General features: G+C 51.3%; 1 protein-coding gene and 1 long non-coding RNA gene across 2 annotated transcripts in view; one reads left to right on the top strand and one right to left on the bottom strand.

Annotated features, from left to right (window-relative positions):
• Positions 1-4,039, top strand: part of TMEM242 (transmembrane protein 242) — a 41,528-nt gene extending 37,489 nt beyond the window's left edge. The window contains exon 4 of the mRNA XM_019967633.2: positions 2,977-4,039. Coding sequence (XP_019823192.2) covers positions 2,977-3,075 — 99 coding nt within the window. The 3' untranslated portion in view covers positions 3,076-4,039. The remainder of the gene's footprint in view (positions 1-2,976) is intronic.
• LOC139184976 (uncharacterized) lies at positions 1,693-14,970 on the bottom strand. Its single transcript, XR_011568551.1, has 3 exons — positions 14,805-14,970; positions 5,833-5,989; positions 1,693-5,601 (listed from the first exon to the last, which is right to left on the bottom strand). It is a non-coding gene; the product is annotated as an uncharacterized lncRNA (long non-coding RNA).
• Positions 14,971-20,208: the final 5,238 nt, after the last annotated feature.

The following is a 20,208-nucleotide window of genomic DNA, read 5'->3' as shown; positions in this document are numbered from 1 at the left end:
AAAAACCAAGCAGCACATTGCAAACCCTGGCCAGAGGTGCCTTTCCACCGAGAAAGTCTGCAAGGCCCTTCAAGGGGGCACTCTTGGGCGTTCTGGACAAAGCAGCTCTTTTTGTGGGCCACCCTAGACATTTAGCATCCCTGCCCCCAGCCCAACGGTGATCCCCTGTGACTCTGACGGCCCGACTGTCAGGACTCTCTATTTAGAGAACTTCTTCCAGTCGTCCCCCCGACGCCCAGGGACAGAGTACTGCCTTTAGCTGGAAACCTTTCATGCAGGGTTCATCACAGTACAAACTAGAGAGCTGCATGGAAGAGGGGGTTGGGGGGAGACATAAATACCATGGGGTGTGTGTGTCAAGACTGGTGTCTGGGACCCAGACGTGGAGAGGGCGGTCCTGGACCTACAGACCTCTTATGATAGATAACCTTATGTGTCTTCAGGTATCAGAATACTTAAACCATGATGTGACTGTAAATTAATGCTTTTGACAAACATACCATAATGCTTACATCCACATGAGCTCTGTTCCTGGAACACCGTATTTTGAAGCTGCTGCAGTGACAACAGCTAAGGTACACTGAGCACCACCAGCTGTGCCTTTCTGTGCGTTACCTCAGTCCTCTCAACTCTGTAAGCCGGCGAGTATCTCCATCCTGCACACATGAAATCTGCCCCTTAGCGAGAGTAAGCAGGCTCCCCAAGCAGGTGAGTTGGGCTTTGAACAGAGAGGTCTACTTGATACCAGGGTCTGTGCTAACGGCGGTGCTACCATGACTGGAGTAAATGCCTTGGAATTGACAAGTCCCGAAGGGGATGCACCTCCTGAATTGGGAAACAGCACAAGGGTTCAGCTTCTGATTGAAATTAAGTAAGCATCAACATTAACGGAAAAAAATACTAGCTGACTCTCAAACAGTCACTCCAAGAAATGACTCACATGTTGCTGTGAATCCAGGCTGCTTCAGTTTGAGGAGATCTGTATCCTCGAGAAATAATGGTTGAGTTGTTGTTCAGTTGCTCAGCCGTGTCTGACTCTTTGTGACCCCATGGACTGTAGCACGCCAGGCTCCTCTGTCCATGGGGTCCTCCAGGCAAGAATACTGGAGTGGATAGCCGTTTTCTTCTCCAGGGGATCTTCCTGACCCAGGAATCGAACTAGAGTCTCTTGCATTGCAAACAGGATCTTTGCTGCCTAGCCACTGGGGAAGCCCAGTTGGGGTGTGGCTGACAGGAAGACTGCAGCTCTGTGCTCCCGTGCTTCTGGAGTAGTGTCTTCAGAACAGGACCAGCTAGGTGTGAAGAATGAATAGGTGTGGAGCTAGCGTCACCTATGGTAAAGACTACCCACCTCCTGTAAATTAGTGTCCCTGCCCTCGGGCCGTGTGCAGAGGTGGACTTGACCCTGCATGTCAGGATCCCCCAAACTCCTGCTCCAGGTGTGCGATTCCAGGTTACTGTCTGCCGGGAACACCTTTACGTAGATTCCTCAACACTGTTGGTGCATAAGAACATTCTACTCTATCTGCCGTTCATTGATTCCTCCTTAACCCTTATGGCAGAAAGTGAAGAGGAACTAAGGAGCCTCTTGAAGAAAGTAAGAGTGAAAAAGGCTTAAAGCTCAACATTCAGAAAACTAAGATCATGGCATCTGGTCCCACCACTTCATGGGAAATAGATGGGGAAACATGGAAACAGTGTCAGACTTTATTTTTTTGGGCTCCAAAATCACTGCAAATGGTGACTGCAGCCATGAAATTAAAAGACGCTTACTCCTTGGAAGGAAAGTTATGACCAACCTAGATAGCATATTCAAAAGCAGAGACGTTACTTTGCCAACAAAGGTCCATCTAGTCAAGTCTAGTCAAGGCTATGCTTTTTCCAGTGGTCACGTATGGATGTGAGAATTCGACTGTGAAGAAAGCTGAGCGCCGAAGAATTGATGCTTTTGAACTGTGGTGTTGGAGAAGACTCTTGAGAGTCCCTTGGACTGCAAGGAGATCCAACCAGTCCATCCTAAAGGAGATCAGTCCTGGGTGTTCACTGGAAGGACTGATGCTAAAGCTGAAACTCCAATACTTTGGCCACCTCATGCGAAGCGTTGATTCATTGGAAAAGACCCTGACGCTGGGAGGGATTGGGGGCAGGAGGAGAAGGAGACGACAGAGGATGAGATGGCTGGATGGCATCACTGACTCGACAGACGTGAGTTTGGGTGAACTCTGGGAGTTGGTGATGGACAGGGAGGCCTGGCATGCTGCGATTCATGGGGTTGCAAAGTCAGAAACGACTGAGCGACTGAAGTTTCCTCTCCCCACTCCTTCCTTCTGACCCCCAAATTCTTCTAGGTTTGCATAGCCTCAGTAGATTCATGTATTTAGATGGACATCCCATTCTCAAGTGCATCTTTACATATGAAGGTCAACAACATAGGCTGTCTTCTGGTAGGAAGTAAATGTCATTGAGGGTTGATGATAGAGAGCATGTTACCTTTCAGACTTAGAGTTTTGTTATTTAAGTCCCAGTAGACTTGGCACCCCACTCCAGTACTCTCGCCTGGAAAATCCCGTGGATGGAGGAGCCTGGTAGGCTGCAGTCCATGGGGTCGCTAAGAGTCCGACACGACTGAGCGACTTCACTTTGACTTTTCACTTTCATGCATTGGAGGAGGAAATGGCAACCCGCTCCAGTGTTCTTGCCTGGAGAATCCAGGGACGGGGGAGCCTGGATGGGGTCGCACAGAGTCAGACACGACTGAAGCGACTTAGCAGCAGCAGCAGACTTATACTAGGAAGAAATGAGGTCTGTCTCGCTGTCTTCCAAGGCAGCAAGGACAGTCTTTCCTTTTGTTGGTCTTCTTTTGCTTGGTACCCACAGCAATGGCGTATCAGTCAGTCAGCAACGGGGTCCATCTCTAATTTTTGCTCTTTTCCCCATCTTTTAACATTTGATGACTGATTTGTTTTCATCTTTCAGATGAAAGACTTTCGAAATAAAATGCAGTCGATATTTCCAGCAATTCCCAAGAACTCTGAGTCGGCCGTTGAGTGGGAGGAAGCACTGAGATCCAAATGAGAGGAGCATGGTGGATGAAGTCTGGACGAGTGCTTCGGGGAAGGCTGGCTTTGGAGCTGCCGCAGCCCCGAAGGGACTTGAGTCAGCTCTCCTCAGGAACACGCAGTTGCTGACTGAGCCTCTGGGATGGACGGCGTTCAGCGTCCTCACAGAAGCCTGCCGTCATGACTGGGTGCTGCTCCTTTACAGCTGATCTGGTTATGTTCACAGGAGGGGGAGGGGGTTAGGGTTAGCAAAGTTTGAAAAGTTAGGAAGACTCTTTAAAAATAACCACATGGGTACCTTCTCTAGGTGAAGGAAATCCCAGGGGAAATACTTCCATGCCTGTAAAAGTTGAAAGCCACGTTTTCTACCTGAAGAAAATAATTATGTATGATGGAAAATCTTTATAAACAGAAAGTGGTACCTCAGTGTGTCTAGTTAATAAGTTTTAGCAGACTTGCTTGTCAGCATGTGGCTGTCAGAGCGCGGAGGACTCGCTCCTGGAAGAGTCCCGCCCTTCAGGCAGTGGCGTGGCGCTGCTGCCCTGAACGCGCGCTGTGGTGTGTGCGCTAGGTATCACTTTAAGGCCCTGTAAACCTGTACCTTCTTAGATAAGCCGCCAGTAACAGATTGTGATAACCTGAAAGGATAATCATGCAAAAACAATGATACTCTGTGTATAAAATGTCCTTTTTTGACAAGTTGATTCTGGGCCCCTAAACACTGCCTGGCAGTTTGTAGTTTTATCTCAGTTGTCAATATTAAAATAGACCAATTATAACCTATCTTAACAACTATTTTTAACCAGAAATGTACCTGCCTGAGTATTGAGTCTCCAGGTGAATTAAAATTTTTTAAAGAAACGTTTACTATGTCAGTATGTCCAGAAAAATAACCTCTGGTTGAATATCATTGTGTATTTTCTTTATAATTGCTTAGGCTCTAATTAGCAATCAGTTTAATAAAGTACATTTGAAATTTATCTCTTATAATGAAACCTTTAGTTTTAAGAAAAAGTTTAAATGTCAAGTACATAATTAACATTTTTCTCTGGACTATCTTACCCTGTTAAAATTGCAGTATTGTTAATTAAACAGGTGTAATCAGCGTCTGGGATTCATATGTAACCTGTTTAAAATCCAAGACTTTTTTAAAAAGGATTGTGAAATTTATCAGGGTATGTAAAGTAGCAAAAACTCTTCACCCACCTTTCATTTTTAACTAAATCTCTGCAACAAAATACCTCTAGTCTTTGAATGAAATGAAGGAAGCAAAGACGGGAGGAAAACTGAGCAGGTTTTGTCCCTTTTGAGAGTCTCAGCCTGGGTGGCTGGTGGGCGCGCGCGGAGGCCTAAAGGAACCAACATTTACATGCCTGCGTTTACACAGCCCTTCCCATACGAGAGGTAGCGGGGGACTCCCATAGGTGATGGTGAATCACCTGCTGCAGAGAGGCTGATGGGGACAGGCACCAAGAGGCTCCAGCTGCATCTTCAAAGTAAAAATAAAGTAACAGAGACGAAAGTTAAAAGGAAGCAGTATGAGTAAAGTGGTTTTCTCCTGCAGTCAGAACTCAGATATCAGAAGATGTAGTCATTTGTCTATTCCATTTATACCAGAGGCATATTGTTAAATTGGTTAATGGAAAGGAAAAATGTTTAACAGATAATGTTATTCTTTATGTGAAGTACCATCTGTGTACTGAGTTCTGAATGTTCCTGGATATGGAAGAGAGGAAATGTTATGGAATTTCAAGTGTGCCTCCTCTGCTGTCTGTGTCTCGGGTAGAGTATGACAAACATAATCACATTTATCTCCCGGAGCATAAAGAGTTTTAATCACCCTATTAACCAGGATGACATTTTTCACAGACTTAAAAAGGAATAGAACAGACATTATCTCCCCATAAGCAATCCATTTCATGGAGGCTGAGCACTAGAAACTCTGTAAAGGGTGGGTAACACCAGCCATTTCCATTTCACGTGCAAGCCAGCGTTAAGGCGGCTCCCGTTAAGAGTGCTGCGCACCCTGCTTGAGCGTTAAGCTTTACATTTAGACCCTGCGCGCCAAAAGAGCTATTAGAGAAAGCAGTGCAGAACATACAGAGGAAAATGCGACAGGCAGGGAGGGGCGGCTTCCAAGACCTCGGGATTCGTGCCAGGATAAAAAAAAAACACGTATTCTGGTAAGTTCTAGCTGCCTTGTAAAGACATATCCATGGGCTGCTGTTGTTTTCAGAGTCAAGAAAATGTGGTTTGTGAACAAACTGGGAATGAAAAATGGGTCACAGGCCCTGCCTCACAGGCTGCCCAGCGGCTGGGTTCTATAAGAAACAGCAGAGCGAGTGAGCCGCCGCCGCCTGGGCCCCGCGGAGCTGAGGCGTGGCCGCGGGTGACCCCACTCCATCTGCACCAACACAGGCTGGCATGGGGAAAAACCTACCTCAGGCGCTCAAAGGGCGGCCCCCGATCACCTCGCCTGTCGTACATTCTGCTTCGTCTCATGGATAGTGTGGGACCCGGCTTGCAAATTAATCCTTGCAACCTACAGGGAACGTCTGAGAAATGAAGTGGGGTGGGGAAAGCCCAGGGGGACAGAAGTAATTAAAATCCACTGAATTTAGTGACTTCACTGGGGGCAAAATTTAATCTCTCCCAGGTTCACTTCTGTATGGCCTTCAAAACAAACACTTAAGTCCAAATGAAAATCAGCCAGGGAAAATACAAATTTTCTCCCATGAAAGCTAGCAAAATATACATTTTCATAGTATTTTACCATGTTCAAGTGAGACGTTTTTCCTTTCTGCGAGTCACTTGAGTACGATGTCAGGTATGTCGGTCTCTGTATTGGTGTTATCAGGATTAATTATCAAAGCTGTGCTTCTGTGAATCTGGAAGGGAAGGCAGCGTCTCCCACAAGCAGTGACATTAATCTGTAACAGCGAGTGAGGCTGATGGCAGATTTCATCTGCGGGCAGATAACTCAGTTTTGGAGAAAATTATAATAGTACAGTTACCAGGACGCACACAGAGTTCAACTTTTCTGCCCAAGTATCGGAGTGATTCAGGACCTTAATTTCTATTTTTACATAAGCTAGGTGACACCTTTTGCCTTTGGTGAGGCAAGATCACTTAACTAAAAAAGAAAACCATAGTAAAAAAAAAAAAAAAAATTCTATATAAATGTTCTTTGACAGAAGGGTAAAAGCCATTTTCAATAAGACTCCTCTAAGAACCTACATCAGGCAGACTGAGGAAGCTTAACATGTTGTAGAACACCTTCTACCCGCTTACCTGAAAACCCTCCAAATTCACCTTCATGCCGCCCGACACTGGGGCTGAAGGGGAATGTAGGTCTGCAGCCTGACAGAGAACACAACGCCAGAGGACACAGCCGGGGCGCTGCCGGGAGCTCCGGCACGAGGGCCCACCGCGTGAGAAGAACAAGTGGACAAAACTAGCGTGAAAGCTTGGGTTTAACGTGCTCTGCCAAACTCTGCAGAGTCCCCTTGGCTCTGCCAACCTGGGTGATGGGAGGTGTTTCCTTCTATTCCTACCGTTGCCTTCTCCAGCTGTCCTTGTCGGGTCTGTTTGCCTCTGCTTGCTACGCTGAGGGAAACCCGAAGGGTGGACAGCCTCACCTGGACCACCGGGACACTACTGAGCAGTGACAGGCCAGCACCGCCGCCACCACCTTTCCCTGTATCCTTTCATTGCCCTTCAGTCGCAGTGGCCACAGCTAATTAGAGATCCTTCGGCTGGGATAGAGGTTAAAAAACTAAATTCTAGTAGTAAATCTCATGCAAAGGGAAAAATAAGACCTTGTCACAAAAATAAGAATTATAACCCTATGGACTGTAGTCCACCAGGCTCCTCTATCCATGGAATTCTCCAGGTAAGAATACTGGAGTGGGTTGCCATTTCCTTCTCCAGGGGATCTTCCTGATCAGGGGTCAAACCCGGACCTCCTGCCTTGCAAGCAGATTCTCTGCCATCTGAGCCACTAGGGAAGCCCAAATTCTAGTAGTAAATCTCATACAAAGGTAAAATCAGACCTTGTCAAAAAATAAGTGAGGAAACCCTGCACTCTGAGCTTCTCTTACGCCAGCCGTGATTCTCTTTTTCATAGTCTCACTACGCATGATGGTAGTAAAATATCTGTAGAAACAGCACTTTAGCAAGTCTTCCAACTCCCTGTTTAAAGGGAGACTTTTCTTCGACACTAAAGGATGAGACAGGCTCCACCATGGGGGCTAAGAATGCAGGGCAGGCGGGATCCCTGTGTTGGCGTCACCAGGATTAATTACCAAAGGCCATGTTTTTGTGAATCTAGAAGGAAGCACCCCACAAGTTTTATCCGGGCTCATCTCGAGTTGGAGGCGGGTGGCACGTCGCCCTGCAGGTCGGGCTCTAACTCAACAGAGCCCAGGTTCCCCTGTGCCTCCACACATACCTTGTGCAGAGAATGGGACCTGTCCAGGTGTGATGTCTCTGATACGTCTACTGATAATGAGTTGTGGGTAGCGTCCAGAATCTTTACAGGGGAGCATCTGCTTCAACTTCTCAACGGTCCAGGTTATGACCGAAGGAGCAGGGAGGGAAAGGCTAGTTAAAAAACACAGGGTCAGGGGACACTGGAGAGACATTTATATCCCTGATAGCAAGGCATGTATTCATCCTTGTGGAGTTTCTTAAGCCCTTAGTGAATATAGGATGTGAGGGAAGGAGGAAGTGGGAGAAAGGAAGCAAAGGCAGGAAGCAAAGAGGAAGGAAGTAGGGGAAAGACGGAGGCCGGGATGAAGCAGAGAGAGAGGCGGGGAGGAGGAGGCCTTCCTCGCCCGGAAGGGGGCCCACGAGTCCAGGGCCTACAGGTCCAGCTCCCGAAGAAGCGGACACCTGCCTTCTCATCCACATTTACTCAGCCACCAACATGAGAAAAGACGAGCACCTCAGAAACTGACGACCAACCAGTTTCTGAAGCAGATCCTGGGCCCTTGCTGGGGTTTCCAACTCCCAGTCCTAGGACGAGACAGTCCAGAGATGAAAAATTAAAAAGCAAGATACTAATGTCTTCACCAGCTCTGAATTGCAGGAAGGGACAGAGGAAGAAAGGCCTGGAAGCCCAAGTGTCACTCGGGGTGACCTCGTGTCCAGTCTGGCTGGGTAGCACCTGGTCAGGCTCCCAGAGGTGTGACTGGGGAGCATTCTCCCTGAAGACAAACCATCTCAAAAGCAAAAAGATCCCTGTGACTTCTCACTTCACTTTAGAAGCCTCACTCTTCCCGTTCGCTGGCAACGTCATCTAGAAACAAGGCGCCTTCCTCCTGTCTGGGGCAGAGAATTTTATTTTGCAGCCAGAGCCCGAGGGCAAGTTCTGAGAGTCCTGAGAGCAGGAAGGGCACAGAGCAACGTGGGCTTGGACACAAGCGCAGCACTGCCCACTGAAGCAGCTGGGCAGAAACCAGCCCACCGCCCATCTCCCTGTGAGCCTGGTGTGCCCTGGAAAGGGGTCCAGTAATTCTCCCTAATCCACCCAACTTGCGCCTCTGATGTAAGCTTCGGCAGTTCACCTGACTTTTACACTTGTCGCTAAATCGTTCTGAGCCGTGGGCCATCACACGCTAATTAGCCAGCATGGCAAGCCCGCGGGTCAGCTGGTCTCCCTGGGTTGTGTGTGACAGAGGTGCGGGGCATGTTAGACAGGTTCGGGCTGGCAGGTTAATATCAGCCCTTCCGGCATCAGCGTGTCATGTCGCACTCCGTGCCTGGGCTTTAAGGACTAAGATTAAAAACCATTCTCTCAAATCCACCACAGGCTGACAGTATTACGGGCCCTGAACTGTTCTGGCCGCATGCAATGACATTATTCTCTGTGGTTCCAAACTTCTAAATCACCTGCTCTTAGTACCCCAGGAACTATGCCACCCGCTCTGGTCATCGGTCACATCCAGTGGTGATCAGTGACAGGGCAGGCCCAGGGCTGGGTGGCAGCATCCCTGAGCTAAGTGGAGGCAAGGTTTCCCTGGTGGTTCAGTGGTTAAGAACCCGCCTGCCAACGCCGGCAACATGGGTTCGATCCCTGGTCCGGGAAGATCCCACATGCCTCGGAGTAACTAAGCCTGTGTGCCACAACTACTGAGCCCACTCACCCAGAGCTCATGCCCCAAAACAAAAGAAGTCACTGCAGTGAAAAGCCCGCACGCAGGAACTAGAGAGCAGCTCCCGCTCCCTGCAACTAGAGATTACGTTTAGTCGTTCAGTCGTGTCCGACTCTTTGTGACCCCATGGACTGTAGATGGCCAGGTTCCCCTGGCTATGGGATTCTCTAGGCAAGAGTGCTGGAGTGGGTTGCCATGCCCTTCTCCAGAGGATCTTCCCCACCCAGGGATTGAACCCAGGTCTCCCGCATTGCAGGTGGCTTCTTTACTGTCTGAGCCACCAGGGAAGCCCTAAGTAAACTAGTGTTCAAATGCTAAGTTAACAACACAAAGGCTCTTCAAATACTGCATACAATCACCTAATAACCAATAAATTTAACGAACTGGGTTGTGAAATTACCCATCAGTGCTCTGCTGGAGCTGGCCTGCAAAGTGAGGCCGGTGGGTATGTCTCTCTAACTCCAAAGTTTAATTACCATCAGACTGGTAGCTGAAATCAGCCATGCTGAGAGTATTAATATCACAAGTATCAGTCAGCACTACAGAACAGGGCACTTTTTCACGAGAGAAAAGCATTCACCAGCACAATATATGACCAGCACATCTTGGTCATATATTCATTTGTTCAAATATACCACTAGAGAAAGCCTGAGCCAAGCAACTCAGGCCCAGTGCAGCCGAAAGCGAACAAACAGGAGGAGGAGGCAGGGAGCTCTGAGCGCCCGTGTGTGTGTGGTCTGCCGCGGGAGACGTTCCTAAACAGCACCTGGTAACGTGAGGTGCTCCCGATAAAGACGAAGCGCCTCCAGCTCCGCAGCAGCGCCCAAGCCGCCCTTCTCCTCCCCCAGTCCCTCTTGGCCTCCGTCTTCTGATGCCCCAACACCTTCTCCAGCTGCTGGCCTTCCAGGTCCTCCTCCCCAAAACTGGAGGAGCACTCACTCCAACCGGGGGAGTCCTCCTGACCTCGTGGCTGGCAGAAGGTCAAGGCTGGGGGTGGGTGTCCCTAGTTCTGGGGGTTCTGAGGAAGTTTCTCTGGGTGCTTCAGTCCGGGAGCAGCCGGGTTCTCCCTGGGAGACTCGGCGAGCTTCCCAGGCGCCTCACGCCAGCCCCAGCCCTAGCCCTTTCCTCTCCCTGAACAAGGACCTGTGGCCCAGGGATCTGCTCGGTTGTCACCTCTTCTCAAGTGGCTCCTGTAACAGTCTGCCAGCACCTTCTCTTCTGTCTGAAGAGGGCTTGATTTGTCCTCAGCGGCCTGCTCTCCTAAGGCCTGTGCCCTTGACCCTGGCAAGGCCATGAGCTCAGCCCAGTGCTCTTTCCCCAGCTGCGAGCGGCCTTCCTGGCCTGGGGGATCAGTTCCCAACCCAAGTCCCTGTGCAGGGTCAGTTAGGGAGCGTGTCTGCAGTACCGTGACGGGCCAGCGAACATCTCTGCAGCAAACCTCATTATAAACCTTTATAGATGTCTTCACATCGCACTCGGAGCGGGAAGGGGAGGTCTGAGTCCCTTCCTTCTCCTCCCCACCCTCCCAGGCTCCCCTAGCCTCCCTGGCCTTAACCCCAAACCCAGGCCCTCCACTGACAGCTGGGATGACTGTAAGCAAATGACACGCCGAGGCCCGCTGTCTCCACCTCTAAAGCGGGTAGAGAAACTCCCCCGTCCATGTTGGGAGGGTTAAATGCTTGAGGCGGCGATCCGGCCTGGAGCACCCCGCCCGTGCTGTGGAGGCAGCCAGAAGATCTGTGTCAGTTGTGAGCTCCGCCTCCCCGCTCCCCACGCACCCCTCTGCACCCCACCATATGCAGGCTGCTCCCGAGCCCTGGGCCTCCTGACCCTGTGCACCTCGTGGGGCCCCTCGGGCCTGGCCTTTGGAGGCCACACCTGCTGGTGAGCCAGACACTGCAGGGGATGGTCCCCTTCACCCCGGCGCATCCCTGAGCGCTCAGACCACCAGGCCTCTAAGCGGGGGACAGAGGAGACGCGACACCCCAGGTTCACCCCAGGGACCCTGCGGAAAGGAGGGCTCCTGCCCCTCAGAGCTCTGCGGGCACCCTGGTTCTCAAACCTCCATCAGCCCCGCACGAGAAGCACCCGATCACTGAGAAACCACAGGTTGGGTGTCCATGGCTGGTGCGGGGTGGGCCGAGAATCTGCCTTTTCTAACAAGTTCCCGGGGTCGCTGACCCCACTGGTTCGGGGACCACCACCTGAGAACCATGGCCCTGTTAGTGTCTACCTCTGAGGATGGCGCTGGGGACAAAAGGTGTCTGTCACAGGAGAGCATCTTTGCTAAACAACCTTCTCGGGCACCCCTGACTCAGCTTTCACCCGACTGAAAAAAACCCGTCACCTGGGCAGTCACCATCCGAGGCCCACCCTGTGTCTCCCCGCCTCTCTCGTCACCACCGATTCACTTCCCAGGCAGGACCTTGGCTCTCGCCCAGGCAGCAGGCGTGGGACGGGCACCTCCGCTCCCTGCCCCCGGGGGACACAGACCCCCACAAACGCAAGGGAGTCCTTCAGAAATGGACAGTGGGCACCTGGACATGTCTGACCCATCTCAGCCCCCAAGCTGTTTCCTGGAGAGGGAGACAAGGTCACAGTAATGTCAGCCTGACCTGAGTCCTTCCCCCACAGACCTGGGAGAACAGCCTGGAAGGGGTGGGGGGTGCTGTAAGCTGGGTAAGGAGGACCCAGGAAGGCGGACTTGGGGAAGGCCTGGCCGAGAGGGAAGTAAGTCTGCTTATAAAAGGCCTTGGCTGACCCCTGAGAAGCTGGGATACCACCTCTAAGCAATGGGGTGTCTGTGGGGTTTTCGGAGTTTGGGACGTTCTGAAACTGGCATTTCCTTTCAATCGTTCGTTCACATGAAGCACAATCATTAAGTGCCTGGTAGGTCCTGGGGGACACGATGGTGATTAAATAAAGAGCCCCGCCTTTGAGTACTGCCGGTTTACTTGGGGGGCGGGTGGTGGTGGAGGAGATGGCTCTTTCGACCATGGAGGATGGATGGAGGAAGAGACCTTGGCCTGACCCAGGGCGGCTCCTGCTCTCCGCTCAGCCCTGGCCTCACCTTGCACTGCCAGGGCCTTGCTTGCACACGTGTGTGGACAACCAGACGACACCCGGCACCCTACTAGCCCCAGGGGCATGAATACCTGTGGGGCAGGCTTCTCTGGGAAGACCCAGAGAACGACCCAGGGCCAGGTGGGCCCCCCTCCAAGCCAGGCCCTCCTGGAGCCGAGCGCTGAAGTCACCCTCTGCCCTCAGGCTGCAGAGGCCCTTGTCGCTGTCACCAAATGAACACAGGACTGGAGATGCTCTTGTGTCCCTTTGAGAACTAATACACCAACTGCGACTTTATTTTCTCCACCCAGACAATGAAACTTCCGCCAGGCTGCGTGTTTCCATCTTTGCTTTAGCTGCCCGGATGCTCGGCACCAAGTTCAACCTTGAGTCATAGCAATGTTATCACCTTCTTCCTCCTGCATGAGTTTCCAGCTTTCTATTTCCATCTTAGCGACCTTATTGTGCTTCCATGTCTTTTATTGGGAGCAGCCTCAAACCCTTTTCAGAAGCCGATAGGATGTAAGTTATAAAAATTAACATTGCTGAAATCTTCCCATTGTTGCTTTCTTATTTCTGGACTATCTGAAGGCCTGACTTGGAGTCTGTGATAAATTCAACGGAAGATGTCTGGTGCACTGACAAGTTCTAAAATTTCTATTTCTATGAAAGACCCTGGGCTGCTATAATCCTGGACTCACAACTGGGAACTTTTCAAGAGAAACTGGTTTGTAAGCATCATTACTTCCTGTATTGACTGCGTGCAGCACCTCACCCAAATCTGAAATCGGGGGATTATTCTTAGCTAGCCTGAATATCCCTGTCTCTCTAGGCACATTGCACTTGAAGTATTAATATCACCCCCTCCCTGAGCCACAGGTTCCTTCCAGGAATGGTTCTTCTTATTTGGCCTCGTTGGGTCTCCTCTCTGTGGCCTCCCCCAACACCCACCTGGGCTCCCCTGGTGAGATGGGACCTTCCTCATCTTCGGGGGCACGTAAGCAAAGCACCTGCCACTTGCAGGGGCAACACTGATGCTAACTGTGGATCAAAGTTTGAGCTAGGAATAGCCTTCTTAAAAAGAATCTATAGCACTAAAATTTATAAAGTGCTGGCAGAAGTCTCAGCTGCAGAAAGGTCGGCTATGTGGCATGAGTCTCACCATAAACAACGTCATCACAAGTATTTACATACAAACATATGCATCTATTTACATGCAGTTCTTACTGGGTGCTGAGGTTCCTGTGATTTTGAAAATCTTTTTTACCCTATACAGCACTGATTTTTTTTTTCCCCAGTGACCGTGAATTACTCTTCTAACTAGATCAAAAGTGGAGCTTTAAAAAAAAAAAAAAGTACTGAGAATAAAAAAACGTTGCCCTGTGAACCTATTCGCAGGGCAGCACTGGAGACGCAGACCCAGAGAACAGACTAGGGTGGGGGCGAGGAAGGAGGCGGTGAGATGAATGGAGAAGGAGCGTGGAAGCATGTACACTACCACACGGAAAATAGGCAGCCAGTGGGAATTTGCTGTATGACTCTGGGAACTTAAACCAGGGCTCTGCAACAACCCAGAGGCGTGGGAACGGGCGGGAGGTGGGAGGGAGGGGACATATATACACCTACGGCTAATTCATGTTGATGTCTGGCAGAAATGAATATTGTAAAGCAATCAATCAATTAAAAATAAATAGGTTGATCAAACCCCCCGAAAGTTCTCCAGTCCAGTTCCCAGGAGGGGAAGCAGAAATGCCCTGATGCCCTTTCTAGAATCAGAGCCCCCACCTCCCAAAGCCTGTCTTCAAGCCTGGCTCCTGCCTGCCCAGCACCTCTAGGATTAGATTAGATCTCCCCACATCCTCTCTGCCTCTGCAGTGCAGCCCAGGCTCCCTCCTGCCTGCCTGATATGCCCCATGTGGATGAATCAGGTACAGTAACCCCTGCCCCCAAGGTAAATCCAAGTCCTAACCTCAGTACCCATGAAGGTGACTTTATTTGAAAACAGCAACTTTGTAGATATAATCAAATATGACTTGTGTCCTTATAAGACTAGGAGAAGGGACACAGATGTGGGGAAGATGGCCATGTGACCAGATTTGCGGGGGGTGGGGGGTGGGGGCAGAGATTGGAGCCATGTCTCTACAAGTCAAGACGCCAAAGATTTCAGGGAACCCCAGAGCCTAGGAGGCAGATTCTCCCCCGAAGCCTTCAGAAGGAGCCTAGTGACACTCCGGACACCTGGATTTTGAACTTCTGGCCTCCAGAATAAATTTCCTCTGAGAGAATAAATTTCTTTCGTTCGAAGCTGACGCCAGAAACAGATACAAGGCCTGTATGCTCCGCACTGACACGCGTCCCATAGCCTGAAGCCCCATGCGCTACCGTCCCCATCCCACCGGGCTGCTCCCACCCCAGGCTTGCGGCCTCCCTGGTCGCATCTCAGGATGCGTCGGCTCCTAGGGGAGCCGGGCCCACGTCTGCTCCTCTGCCTCCCACGCCCTCCCTGCACCCAGCACGCTGCACATACTGGACAAACGTCCCCGTCTCAGGATATCTCAGCTTCTCCCGCTCTCCCGCTCTCCCACGAGGGCCATTCCTCCGAAGACCCGCCTACACCCCCTGTCCCAGTCTTGCCGCGTTTGTGTTTTCAGTGACTCCGCGCAGATTGCAAGCTGGATGGGACCGTGGGGAGGGGCCCTCCCGACCTGAGGCTGCACTTCACACTTCTCCCAGCAGAGGGCGGCCGAGCTCCGGCCCCGCCGCCGCCGCGAGGTCTGCGGGCGCGGGGACCGGCCGCGGGGACACCCCGGCGCTGTCGGGGGGCCCGGCCCGCGCAGGGTGGGGCGGCGGAGCTGAGACTCTCATCTCGGGACACGGTGACCAGGACTCGGGCTCGTTCTACCTGGAGGACGGGCACCAGCCCACCTCGTGTCCCCGGGCCTCCCTCGCTTGCTCGGTCCCCAACTGCTGCTTCCTCCTCCCCTTCTGCGTCGACTCCCTGACCCTGGGCCATTGGGCCTCCGGGACCCAGGCGGCCCGGCTCAGACCCGCGTCCTAGACGCGTGGCCAGAGCCACATGGTCACACGCGCGCCCCCACCCCCACCCCATCCCAGGCGGCTGACAGTCCCCGAAGGCGTGGTCCTCAAAGTCGTGTAGGGTCTTCTTCCCCAGGACCAGGCCTCCAGCTGCATCCAGAACCCGTGCACCCCGGCGTGCTCCCATTCCTTATCTGCAGGCTCCCTCTGCCCCCCAAGCCCCCAGGGCACCCCCTCATCCCCACTGTGGGTGCCCCTACCCTCCCCCCTCAAACAAAGTCTTAATGACCCGGATAACCATGATGCTGTGATCACTCTCCTAGAACCAGACTTCCTGGGGTGTGAAGTCAAGTGGGCCTTAGGAAGCATCACTATGAACAAAGCTAGTGGAGGTGATGGAATTCCAGCTGAGCTATTTCAAATCTTAAAAGATGATTCTGTGAAAGTGCAGCACTCAGTATGTCAGCAAATTCAGAAAACTCAGCAGTGGCCACAGGACTGGAAAATGTCAGTTTTCCTTCCAATCCCAAAGAAACGCAATGCCAAAGAATGTTCAAACTACTGCACAATTGAGCTCATTTCACATGCTAGTAAGGTAATGCTGAAAACCCTTCAAGCTAGGCTTCAACAGCACATGAACCAAGAAATTCCAGTTGTACAAGCTGAATTTAGAAAAGGCAGAGGAACCACGGATCAAATCGCCAACATCTGTTGGATCATAGAAAAAGCAAGGGAATTCCAGAAAAACATCTACTTCTGCTTCACTGACTACATTAAAGTCTTTGATTGTGTGGATCACGACAAACAATGGAAAATTCTTAAAGAGATGGTAATACCAGAGCACCTTACCTGCCTCCTGCAAAACATGTATGCAGGTCAAGAAGCAATAGTTAGAACCTGACATGGAACAAAACTGGGAAAGGAATACATCAAGGCTGTATATTGTCACCCTGCTTATTTAACTTATATGCAGAGTACATCATGAGAAACGCCAGGCTGGATGAAGCACAAGCTGAAATCAAGATTGCTGGGAGAAATATCAATAACCTCAGATATGCAGATGACACCACCGCTATGGCAGAAGGTGAAGAGGAACTAAACAGCCTCTTGATGAAAATGAAAGAGGAGAGTGAAAAAGTCAGTTTAAAACTCAGCATTCAAAAATGAAGATCATGGCATCTGGTCCCATCACTTCATGGCAAATAGATGGGGAAAAAAATGGAAACAGTGATGGATTTTATTTTCTTGGGCTCCAAAATCACTGTGAGTGGTGACTGCAGCCATGAAATTAAGACACCTGCTCCTTGAAAGAAAAGCTATGACAAACCTAGATGGCATATTAAAAAGCAGAGACATCACTTTGCTGACAAAGGTCCGTCTAATCAAAGCTATGGTTTTTCCCGTATTTGTGTATGGTTGTGAGAGTTGGACCGTAAAGAAGGCTGAGCACTGAAGAACTGATGCTTTAGAACTGTGGTGCTTGAGAAGACTCTTCTGAGTCCCTTGGACAGCAAGGAGATCAAACCAGTCAATTTTAAAGGATTGGAAGGACTATTCCTGAATATTCATTGGAAGGACTGATGCTGAAACTGAAACTCCAATACTTTGGCCACCTGATGCAAAGAACTGACTCACTGGAAAAGACCCTGATGCTTGGAAGGATTGAGGGCAGGAGAAGGGGACAAGGTTGAATGACATCACTGACTCAATGAATGTGAGTTAGAGCAAACTCCGGGAGATAGTGAAGGACAGGGAAGCTTGGTGTGTTTCAGTCCATGGGGTCACAAAGAGTCAGACACAACTGAGTGACTGGACAACAACTGCCCTCCCCACCCCATCGTCGGAGTCACAGCTGGAGGTGGGCACACCTGCCCAGCCACTGCCTCTTTGAGATCCCAGCAGTGTGTCTGGCAGTTTGGGTTTGATGTAACTTTGCCCAAGTGTTTGGCTTTTCTCTACTTTTTTGAGTGACTTTTTTCCCCCTTGCTGCCAGTAACTACAATGTTCAAGGCAGAAAAGAGAGAAGCAAGTAAGTGAACGCCTGAAATCCCAGCCTCCGTCAGTGTTAACATCTCGGTTTGGTGCCGCCACTGTGCCCTGTGTGTGTACACGTATTCTTTTTCCCAAACGGATCACACCCTCTTGGCACCACTGTAACCTGCTCTTCCACTCGATGACCTTCAGAGCATCTCACCACCAAGGCTGCAGCTGAAAACGCAGCCGGGAGCCCCCAGGCCAGTGAGGGCTCCTTCCAGAAACCTCCGGGGAGCAGGAGTGGCCCAGGGCACCTGTCCCCCAGGCTGGCACAGCCCATGCCCTAGGTGGGTAAAGTTTCTACTAGGCTGCAGCTGCCTGGGGTCTGATTCCACCTTTTGAAGGACCTCCCATGCCTGCCCCCTTTTCTTTGGCCCTGCCTATCTTTGGGTAGAAACACTTCTGCCCTTCTCTCTCCTGTGACTAAGTTTGAGAAACAAAATGAATTGGTATCCACACACGAAAAAAACACCATTCTCCTTTCTGCATCCAGTCTGGAAGGATGGGCCTCTAGAACAGTGGTTCTCCACTTGGGGAGGGGTGGGCGGAGGCGATTCTGGCCCCAGGGACCTTTTGCGATGTCTGCAGACACCTCTATCCTGACTCGGGGGCTGCTACTGGCACCTAGTGGACAGAGGCCAGAGATGCTACTGAACAGCCCGCATGCGCAGGACAGACCCAGGCGTGGAGGCTTAGCCACCCAAAGGCCAACAGGACTAAGCCCTGGACTCCTGCTCCAGGTGGTCCTCAACACCCTCCTCGGGGCCCAAGAGCCTGGCAGCCTTGATTGGCCTGAAGTCCCACCTGAGAGGCCATGGCCGTGACTGGTCACTGCTCGGCCTGTCTGTTCAGCCAGGACATGAAAGGGCTGGTGACAAAGAAAGGCTGAACGGCAAGTCTGCTGAGTGATGGGGCAGAGGCGGGGGTGGGGTGGGCTGGGGGGGCTAACTTGGTAGCTGGCAGGCCCCGTTTTTCTCAGTCAGGGATTCAAATGTTTCCTGAGCTGCTGGGGGGAAATCACTTTCAAGGTGATTCGGGACCACCTGCAATTCACCCCTTTTGACTGCAGACTCCCAGTGTGTTAAGAGCCCAAGGGAACCTGTTATTGTTCAGTTACTAAGCCGTGTCCGACTCTTTGCAACCCTATGGATGGCAGCGCGCCAGGCCTCCCTGTCCCTCACCATCTCCTGGAGTTTGCCCAAGTTCATGTCCATTGAATCGGTGATGCCATACAACCATCTCATCCTCTGTTGCTCCCTTCTCCTGCCCTCAATCTTTCCCAGCATCAGGGTCTTTTCCAATGAGTTGGCTCTTCGCATCAGGTGGCCAAAGGATTGGAGTTTCAGCTTCAGCATCAGTCCTTCCAATGAATAGTCAGGGTTGATTTCCTTTAGGATGGACTGGCTGGAACTCCTTGCAGTCCAAGGGACTCTCGAGAGTCTTCTCCAACACCACAGTTCAAAAGCATCAAGTCTTCAGTGCTCAGCCTTCTTTATGGTCCAGCTCTCACATCCGTACATGACTGCTAGATGAACCATCGTTCTGACTAGATGGACCTTTGTCGTCAAAGTGATGTCTGATCTGACCGTCTCATTTTCCAGGTGGGATGCGGCCCCCTCTCCAAAGCCTGGTACCTTGGTTTCTGAACTTACAGAGGGCAGCTTCTCCCCGCCAGGCCTCACCCGTCTCGGGCTCTTTCACTGCATCCCTCTCGAGCCAGGGACACCCCGTCGCAGGTGAGGACACGGAGGCTCTGACTCCAGGTGACTCACCTGAAGCCACACAGCAGGAGGGCAGGAGGACTTCGACCCAGGTTCCTCTCGGCCTAGAGCAGACCAGGCCGTGGGCTCCTAGACTCGACTGCTCATGGAATCACTGAGGGGTCTGAACGTGCTGTTGCCCAGGTCACCCTCCAGACCCCGATTTAGTTGGTCTGGGGGCCATGTGGGTACCGAGACATTCAAACGCTCCCCAAGCATCCCGCACACAGCAGTTAGCGAGCCCTCGGGCCACATGCTCGGACCCACACCCAACCACCCAGGTTAATGTTGGGGTGTGATGGCGTAGGGCAGAGAAGGAGCTGATTCAAGAAGTCATGAGATCTCTGAATGTCTTCTTGGGAAAAACCCATATTTGGCGTCTGGAACCCTCAGGGTTGGCTTCAAATGGGCTTACTTGCCCCTTGAATGCTGAGGCTGAGGTCAATTTTCGGCCTGTATTTTCTGGCTGCTTCTTTCTCCCTGGATGTTCAGAGAATCAAAAGAACAGCTGAATCTGTACCTGCGGTCCACAGGGTGAGGCTCACCAGCCAGCCCAGATCTGCGAGGGCACCGGGAGATGCCACCCGGGGTTTAGGGGCTTCAATTCAAGGGGGCCACTCCCAGGGATAGTTGCATTTTTAGCAGAGACTCTGGTTGGATAGCATCACCGACTCAATGGACATGAGTTTGGGTAAACTCCGGGAGTTGGTGATGGACAGGGAGGCCTGGTGTGCTGCGGTCCATGGGGTTACAGAGTCGGATACGACTGAGCAACTGAACTGAACTGGAAAACAGAAAACCTTTTGACTAACATGTCAGAAGGCAGCATTCTGGACACCAAGAGGCCAGAGGGGACGTGAGCGGTGAGAGCAGTAGCTGCTGCTGCACCCCTGACCCCAGTCCTCCCCAGACTTCATCCAAACTTATCTGTTCACTCCTTTTTAAAAAACAAGTCTCAGGTCTGAGACAAGGAACAAACATGTCATGAAGCTGTAAGTGGCTCCTCCTTCCCTGGAGCTGGACATAGGACCTGCACCTCTGTTACAGAGCACGTGGGCATGCAGATGCTCACAAAATCCTCCCAGCAATCCCGCCAAGCAC

This window comes from Bos indicus, chromosome 9 (assembly GCF_029378745.1).
Source record: "Bos indicus isolate NIAB-ARS_2022 breed Sahiwal x Tharparkar chromosome 9, NIAB-ARS_B.indTharparkar_mat_pri_1.0, whole genome shotgun sequence".
Lineage (NCBI taxonomy): Eukaryota > Metazoa > Chordata > Mammalia > Artiodactyla > Bovidae > Bos > Bos indicus.
Note: the sequence above shows the minus strand (reverse complement) of the source record. Positions and strands in the feature narration are given on the sequence as shown.